At 39.8% G+C, this 9,624-nt stretch overlaps 1 protein-coding gene across 1 annotated transcript; it reads left to right on the top strand.

Annotated features, from left to right (window-relative positions):
* Nucleotides 1-485: 485 nt before the first annotated feature.
* LOC138857354 (uncharacterized) lies at nucleotides 486-1,109 on the top strand. Its single transcript, XM_070109756.1, has one exon. It carries the CDS (start codon nucleotides 486-488, stop codon nucleotides 1,107-1,109), a length of 624 nt encoding a protein of 207 aa, XP_069965857.1.
* Nucleotides 1,110-9,624: the final 8,515 nt, after the last annotated feature.

Genomic DNA, 9,624 nt, shown 5'->3' with positions numbered 1-9,624 from the left:
CTCGCACAGTCTGTTCTGTGTGTCAGTTCTGATGTCCCTTTCTGTGTTTTAGGCTGCGCACCACACGTGAGTAAAGTGCGTCGTACGTTGCCCCGTGCTGTAGGAGTCTCCCCCGCAACACAACATGACAGTGCAACAACCGCTCATGAGGATATTACAGCTGCAACAACCACCATCTACACGTACCTCCCTCACCCCCAGGATAACCACCGGACACCTGAATCAAACGCACTTTTACTATTTAACTGCAGCGGACTCCAGATTATGATCGAGAAGATAGTTGCATTTATGAGCCGGGAAGGCGTATGGATAGCAGCGGTCCAAGAAACTAAGTTAAACAGCCGCTCAAATCTTCTGAGCTGTGCAGGTTTCAACGTTTTACGTAAAGATCGCGAGCGAGAATTTGGTGGAGGTCTAACCTTCAGACTGCACAACACTGTGCAATATCGTCTATATACACGATCATATCAAACGATCATTGGGGGATGGAGCTGGTTGCTGATCCCTGTAATCCCTGGATAAGGGATCTCAATTTGGAGATTCGGCAAATGATAAATCAACATAAGCGGAAAAAATGGATAAAGCATCTGAAGTCCGGCAACCTTTCCACCAGTGTGCTTAAGCTTTGGACTACTGTCAAGGCCTTGTCTAATCCGAGGAGACATGACCGAGTTGAAATTCAATTCGATGGCCATGCCTCCTCGGACCCGAAGAAGTGCGGAGGGTATTTTAGCCCACAATTTATACTGCACCCTTCGGCTGACAAGACCACACGATGTGTTAATCGACGGCTGCGCAAAATGCCAAAAGAACGCATACCACTAACTTTCACCGATGGGGAGGTGCAGAGTGCCATCAACAAAGCCAAATCGTCCAAACCCATTGGCCCTGACGAAATAAGAATGCTTATGCTAAAAAACCTCGGCTCGACGGGAGTAAGCTATCTCACCAAGGTTCTTAACTTGTCGATGATCACTCTTCAAATACCCGAAGTGTGGAAAGTCGGAAGAGTGGACCCACTACTGAAACCTGGGAAACCTGCCCACAAAGGAGAGTATTATAGTCCGATAACTCCCCTCCCACCAGTAGTGAAGACACTTGAGACCTAGCTACTCCCGACATTCCGCAAAGAGGACGATCCTCGTAGCGTTGGACTTGTCAAAAGTTTTGACACAATCAACCACATAACGCTACTTGAGGGTATAGAATAATCCACGCTCCCTTCAGAGCTGAAGCGGTGGACTAAGAACCACCTGAGCGGTCGACATTCATCCGTACTGTTTCGAGGTGAAAACTCCAAACTTAGAAGAATTAAACAGGGATTCCGCGGGGCGGTGTCCTCTACCCGCTACTGTTTAATTTCTGTATTTCGAAACTCCTCCTATATTGACGTCGGGCAATGTAAGCGATGGCATGTGCTCGAAAGTAAACGGCTATCACTCCGAACTTTCTTGCTTCTTCTCAGCCTGTGCTCCTTCACTCCTCACACTACCCCGATAACTGCCAAAGTACAGATCCGCAAAAAAAATCGTCAAATCGCTTGCCGGCAGCTCTTGGGGAAAAGCCAACGAAACGTTACTGGCAACTTATAAGGCAATCGGCCGGCCAGTGTTAAACTATGCTGCTTCAATATGGTCGCCTGGATGTAGGTCAACGTAGACGAAGAAGCTTCAGACTTGTCAAAACACTGCACTCCGGACTATCACGGGATGCCTCTTGATGTCCACAATCGAACACCTGCATAGTGATAGATAGACATTGTTTTCGTAGAAACCACCCCTGCAGGCGTCTGCTTGAAGCGGAACCGCCTCCTAGGAACATCAAGATGTCCTTCCTTGATTACGTCGTTGACATAAGACAGTACGCCAACCAGACTTCGGACGCAACGAACTATAGACAAGCACGGACCGCCAGTGGGGCTATCAACACCTTCATCGACTCCCTCTCAGTGAATGGCTTACTAGGAGTCAAACCACTACCCATTAAAGACGTAGAGCTCGAGTTGCTTTGTCAATCTAGAGTGATAATTGCGCAACTTCGTTCTGGATACTGTAGCAGCTTAAACTCCTACTTATCCAGAGTAGACCCCGACATACCCAATATATGTCCTGCATGAAATAAGTCCCCCCGATACAACTGGGCCTCCAGTTAGATGACCACGACTACAACTAAACTATAGCTCACCACCCATCAACAACATCGCCAACTCAAATAGGACTTCTACGCGAAAAACTAATAATGTCTTATATATTATATTATATTGAATGGTTGCGCTTATAAAAAGAAGTTTTATTAAATTATTTCAAAGTTACAATAAGCTATACTTGTATACTCTTTAAATTAATGTTTGATGCTAATGGCTGCTGCTGCTAGCACGTCTGATCAGCTCGATGTCCGTGAGAAAAGGGAAGAATTGCAGGATGAAGGAGAATGGGGTTGCTTATGGTGGAAAATATAAAAATGTAGTAAAGGGTTGCCGGTCGGTAGTGTTGTGCGTTTTGACGGTCGGTAACATAGTACAACATAGTTCTAGCCTGTCGGTAGTGGATGATGTTGCCACATTTACAAAAGGTTAAGCTAACAATAATGGCTATACATTTATAGGCAAATGTATAGTTTAGGTCCCCCAACTAAGGAGGCCTCAAAAATGAAATTTTTTTTTTAATCGTCTTATTTTGACGCGAATATTACAAATCCGTGAGCGGAAAGTGAATTTTTTCAATAATTTATGCATGTATTTACAAATATATTTAACACACTTTGAACATATTTTTCAACTCACTTAAATGTTGTAGCGGCAAAACTATGCAGAATTCTGATGACTTAGCTTTAATTATCAATTCCGCGAGTTAAACATTTTCTTGTGAAAAAAATACTGAAGAAAGGGAACAGTCACAATTTCTTTTGCGCCGTGATCTGATGGTATGGACGAATATTGGAGATCGTCGAACTCCTCTCCGCCGTAGTGGCCTTCGGTCGCGCTTCAAAAAAAATCCTGGTTGGTCTAACACCGGGGTGTTCATAGTCCTTTCGCACCGAATTCCATTCAGCAGCGGAAAAAAAAGAATTAATTTTAATGTATCACAATTTTTTATTTTTAATGCATATGTATTAAAAAATTTAAAAACATTTTTTATGGTTTTTTTAAAAAAAAAAAATAGAAATGTTGAAAAAAATCACATTTCGCTCACGGATTATAGTTTTCGAGATATTTGCATTTTAAGTTGAAAGTTTCACAAATTTTATTTTAAAATTTCTCGATTTATGGTTAAATTTTCTTTTATATTATGCACTTGTTATACACTACAATATTTCTACACATTAATTTTATATTAGTTATTTAAATATTTGCTTTAAATAAGCATTTTATTTTAAAACAATTTTCGTTATATGCACAATAACAAATGGGTTCATGTTGACAGATAATAAGTGTTGCCATATCCAAATGAATGAAAGCAATCAAAATAAATAAAAAACTAAAAAATAATAAAAATTATATGCACAATATTTAGCAATTCAATTTGAATATGAAAATAATGACAAAACAGACAAAAAAAGAAACGGTACCTTGTTTAGTTGTAACAATATCCGTTATATTCTGTTATAGAAAATGAAGTTTAAAAAGAGTGATATACTTTCTTTAACAATACTTTTTTTTGGTGTGGAAAGAAGTTTGACGCGATTGAATTATGAACACCCTGGTGTTGGACCGACCAGGGTTATTTTTTTGAAGCGCGGCCGAAGGCCGCCAGTGCAAATAGGAAATCTAAACAAAAAAAAGTAATGTTAAAGGGTGTATCTCTCTCTCTTTAAACTTCAATTTTTATTAAGGATAATTATAATAACAGTGAAGATTTTTAAAATTTGATATATTTTGTTATTGTGCATTTAACGAAAATTTTGTAAAAATAATATGCTTATTTAAAGCAAATATTTAAATAATTAATATAAAAAAAATATATAGAAACATTGTAGTGAAGTGTTAGTGTATAATAAGTGCATAATATAAAAAAAAGTTAACCATAAATAGAGAAATTTTAAAATAAAATTTGTGAAATTTTCAACTTAAAATGCAAATATCTCGAAAACTATAATTCTGGAGGAGGTCTAACCTTCAGACTGCACAACACTGTGCAATGTCGTCTATATATACGATCATATCAAACGATCATTGGGGGATGGAGCTGGTTGCTGATCCCTGTAGTCCCTGGATAAGGGATCTCAATTTGGAGATTCGGCAAATGATAAATCAACATAAGCGGAAAAAATGGATAGAGCATCTGAAGTCCGGCAACCTTTCCACCGGTGTGCGTAAGCTTTGGACTACTGTCAAGGCCTTGTCTAATCCGAGGAGACATGACCGAGTTGAAATTCAATTCGATGGCCATGCCTCCTCGGACCCGAAGAAGTGCGGAGGGTATTTTAGCCCACAATTTATACTGCACCCTTCGGCTGACAAGACCAAACGATGTGTTAATCGACGGCTGTGCAAAATGCCAAAAGAACGCATACCACTAACTTTCACCGATGGGGAGGTGCAGAGTGCCATCAACAAAGCCAAATCGTCCAAACCCATTGGCCCTGACGAAATAAGAATGCTTATGCTAAAAAACCTCGGCTCGACGGGAGTAAGCTATCTCACCAAGGTTCTTAACTTGTCGAAGATCACTCTTCAAATACCCGAAGTGTGGAAAGTCTGAAGAGTGGACCCACTACTGAAACCTGGGAGTATTATCGTCCGAAGGAGAGTATTATCGTCCGATAACTCCCCTCCCACCAGTAGTGAAGACACTTGAGACCTAGCTACTCCCGACATTCCGCAAAGAGGACGATCCTCGTAGCGTTGGACTTGTCAAAAGTTTTGACACAATCAACCACATAACGCTACTTGAGGGTATAGAACAATCCACGCTCCCTTCAGAGCTGAAGCGGTGGACTAAGAACCACCTGAGCGGTCGACATTCATCTGTACTGTTTCGAGGTGAAAACTCCAAACTTAGAAGAATTAAACAGGGATTCCGCGGGGCGGTGTCCTCTACCCGCTACTGTTTAATTTCTGTATTTCGAAACTCCTCCTATATTGACGTCGGGCAATGTAAGCGATGGCATGTGCTCGAAAGTAAACGGCTATCACTCCGAACTTTCTTGCTTCTTCTCAGCCTGTGCTCCTTCACTCCTCACACTACCGCGATAACTGCCAAAGTACAGATCCGCAAAAAAATCGTCAAATCGCTTGCCGGCAGCTCTTGGGGAAAAGCCAACGAAACGTTACTGGCAACTTACAAGGCAATCGGCCGGCCAGTGTTAAACTATGCTGCTTCAATATGGTCGCCTGGATGTAGGTCAACGTAGACGAAGAAGCTTCAGACTTGTCAAAACACTGCACTCCGGACTATCACGGGATGCCTCTTGATGTCCACAATCGAACACCTGCATAGTGATAGATAGACATTGTTTTCGTAGAAACCACCCCTGCAGGCGTCTGCTTGAAGCGGAACCGCCTCCTAGGAACATCAAGATGTCCTTCCTTGATTACGTCGTTGACATAAGACAGTACGCCAACCAGACTTCGGACGCAACGAACTATAGACAAGCACGGACCGCCAGTGGGGCTATCAACACCTTCATCGACTCCCTCTCAGTGAATGGCTTACTAGAAGTCAAACCACTACCCATTAAAGACGTAGAGCTCGAGTTGCTTTGTCAATCTAGAGTGATAATTGCGCAACTTCGTTCTGGATACTGTAGCAGCTTAAACTCCTACTTATCCAGAGTAGACCCCGACATACCCAATATATGTCCTGCATGAAATAAGTCCCCCCGATACAACTGGGCCTCCAGTTAGATGACCACGACTACAACTAAACTATAGCTCACCACCCATCAACAACATCGCCAACTCAAATATGACTTCGACGCGAAAAACTAATAATGTCTTATATATTATATTATATTGAATGGTTGCGCTTATAAAAAGAAGTTTTATTAAATTATTTCAAAGTTACAATAAGCTATACTTGTATACTCTTTAAATTAATGTTTGATGCTAATGGCTGCTGCTGCTAGAACGTCTGATCAGCTCGGTGTCCGTGAGAAAAGGGAAGAATTGCAGGATGAAGGAGAATGGGGTTGCTTATGGTGGAAAATATAAAAATGTAGTAAAGGGTTGCCGGTCGGTAGTGTTGTGCGTTTTGACGGTCGGTAACATAGTACAACATAGTTCTAGCCTGTCGGTAGTGGATGATGTTGCCACATTTACAAAAGATTAAGGTAACAATAATGGCTATACATTTAAAGGCAAATGTATAGTTTAGGTCCCCCAACTAAGGAGGCCTCAAAAATGAAATTTTTTTTTTAATCGTCTTATTTTGACGCGAATATTACAAATCCGTGAGCGGAAAGTGAATTTTTTCAATAATTTATGCATGTATTTACAAATATATTTAACACACTTTGAACATATTTTTCAACTCACTTAAATGTTGTAGCGGCAAAACTCTGCAGAATTCTGATGACTTAGCTTTAATTATCAATTCCGCGAGTTAAACATTTTCTTGTGAAAAAAATACTGAAGAAAGGGAACAGTAACAATTTCTTTTGCGCCGTGATCTGATGGTATGGACGAATATTGGAGACCGTCGAACTCCTTTCCGCCGTAGTGGCCTTCGGTCGCGCTTCAAAAAAAACCTGGTTGGTCTAACACCGGGGTGTTCATAGTCCTTTCGCACCGAATTCCATTCAGCAGCGGAAAAAAAAAGAATTAATTTTAATGTATCACAATTTTTTATTTTTAATGCATATGTATTAAAAAATTTAAAAAACATTTTTTTTGGTTTTTTTTGAAAAAAAAATAGAAATGTTGAAAAAAATCACATTTCGCTCACGGATTTGTAATATTCGAGTCAAAATAACCCGATTTAAAAAAAAATTATTTTTGAGGCCTAGTTAGTTGGGGGACCTGAACTATACATTTGGGTTGGCTTTAGTATACCATCCCACGATTTCAGGGTTAAGAGAGGTATGGTATTGAATAGAGGAGACTCTCCAGATCACGAATATATACCATTATTGCCGCATTTAAAGTTGAAAGTTTCACAAATTTTATTTTAAAATTTCTCGATTTATGGTTAACTTTTCTTTTATATTATGCACTTGTTATACACTACAATATTTCTACACATTAATTTTATATTAGTTATTTAAATATTTGCTTTATATAAGCATTTTATTTTAAAACAATTTTCGTTATATGCACAATAACAAATGGGTTCATGTTGACAGATAATAAGTGTTGCCATATCCAAATGAATGAAAACAATCAAAATAAACGGTACCTTGTTTAGTTGTAACAATATCCGTTATATTCTGTTATAGAAAATGAAGTTTAAAAAGAGTGATATACTTTCTTTAACAATACTTTTTTTTGGTGTAGAAAGAAGTTTGACGCGATTGAATTATGAACACCCCGGTGTTGGACCGACCAGGGTTACTTTTTTGGAGCGCGGCCGAAGGCCGCCAGTTCAAATAGGAAATCTAAACAAAAAAAAGTAATGTTAAAGGGTGTATCTCTCTCTCTTTAAACTTCAATTTTTATTAAGGATAATTATAATAACAGTGAAGATTTTTAAAATTTGATATATTTTGTTATTGTGCATTTAACGAAAATTTTGTAAAAATTATATGCTTATTTAAAGCAAATATTTAAATAATTAATATAAAAAAAATATATAGAAACATTGTAGTGAAGTGTTAGTGTATAATAAGTGCATAATATAAAAAAAAGTTAACCATAAATAGAGAAATTTTAAAATAAAATTTGTGAAATTTTCAACTTAAAATGCAAATATCTCCAAAACTATAATTCTGGCGGCAATAATGGTATATATTCGTGATCTGGAGAGTCTCCTCTATCCAACCATACCCCTCTTAACTCTGAAATCGTGGGATGGTATACCAAAGTTTCCCCATACATTTACCCAGTTATATTTCTAATAACTTTACGCTTACTACTCGTTATTCGAGTTTAACTTATTGCTATAACTAATATATTTTTGATCTGCAGAATATCCTCAATGCTCCCATATACTATTCAATTCGGTGCGATTGAAATCCTCTTGAAAACACAATTTGTAGATTCAACTATTTAAAGTACGTATTTTTTCTTTGAAGAATGAATTTTACTTTTACACCACTAACACTTCATTTATTCGTTGGTGCACATTGATTTCACATTGTATAGTGAAAAAATATCTTTCATTCAATATTTAACTTATTCTTCAATTCTATTTATTCACACAATAACAAAACGGTTGCACACTGACTAATACCCAGTGCTACCATAATAATATATTTCGCAAACGAAAAAAAAAAAACAAAAAGAAATATTATTACCCAAATACAGAAACCATAATTGAATATGGACAATAAGTTGGACCGTAAAGGATTATTTTTTTGAAGTGCGGTCGAAGTGAGTTTTAGTTTAAGTTTGTCGTCCTTAGAGCAACGCCAAGCAGCAGGGTTGCTCCGTATCCTCCTGATCCGTGCCGGCATCGAGCCCAACTTGGGCCCCGAGGAATTCTTCTGTTGCTTGGTTAGGTGCAACACATGGCATGAATGGAGCTATCTTAAGACCTGTTCAAGCCTTAAGGCTCATAGGGAGTGGACCACGAGTTATGTGGCCCTGCAACATGCACCATGTTCGGGCACTGCGCCGCCTCTTCAGTTGAGTGGCTATAAAAGGACCTCCACGGCCTTAAGGAGCTCACACAGGCAGCAATACTCCTTGCCTGCCCGATCCCTCCCAACCTTCATCCCGCTCCAATCTTCGTCCGAGAACCACCCAGAATTTCCTGGTTCCTCGCACAGTCTGTTCTGGGTGTCAGTTCTGATGTCCCTTTCTGTGTTATAGGCTGCGCACCACACGTGAGTAAAGTGCGTCGTACGTTGCCCCGTGCTGTAGGAGTCTCCCCCGCAACACAACATGACAGTGCAACAACCGCTCATGAGGATATTACAGCTGCAACAACCACCATCTACACGTACCTCCCTCACCCCCAGGATAACCACCAGACACCTGAATCAAACGCACTTTTACTATTTAACTGCAGCGGACTCCAGATTATGATCGAGAAGATAGTTGCATTTATGAGCCGGGAAGGCGTATGGATAGCAGCGGTCCAAGAAACCAAGTTAAACAGCCGCTCAAATCTTCTGAGTTGCGCAGGTTTCAACGTTTTACGTAAAGATCGCGAGCGAGAATTTGGTGGCGGTCTAACCTTCAGACTGCACAACACTGTGCAATATCGTCTATATATACGATCATATCAAACGATCATTGGGGGATGGAGCTGGTTGCTGATCCCTGTAATCCCTGGATAAGGGATCTCAATTTGGAGATTCGGCAAATGATAAATCAACATAAGCGGAAAAAATGGATAGAGCATCTGAAGTCCGGCAACCTTTCCACCGGTGTGCGTAAGCTTTGGACTACTGTCAAGGCCTTGTCTAATCCGCGGAGACATGACCGAGTTAAAATTCAATTCGATGGCCATGCCTCCTCGGACCCGAAGAAGTGCGGAGGGTATTTTAGCCCACAATTTATACTGCACCCTTCGGCTGACAAGA

Source organism: Bactrocera oleae, chromosome 5, assembly GCF_042242935.1.
Source record: "Bactrocera oleae isolate idBacOlea1 chromosome 5, idBacOlea1, whole genome shotgun sequence".
NCBI classification, from domain to species: domain Eukaryota; kingdom Metazoa; phylum Arthropoda; class Insecta; order Diptera; family Tephritidae; genus Bactrocera; species Bactrocera oleae.
The sequence above is the reverse complement of the archived record's forward strand: the minus strand, read 5'-3'. Positions and strand labels throughout refer to the sequence as shown.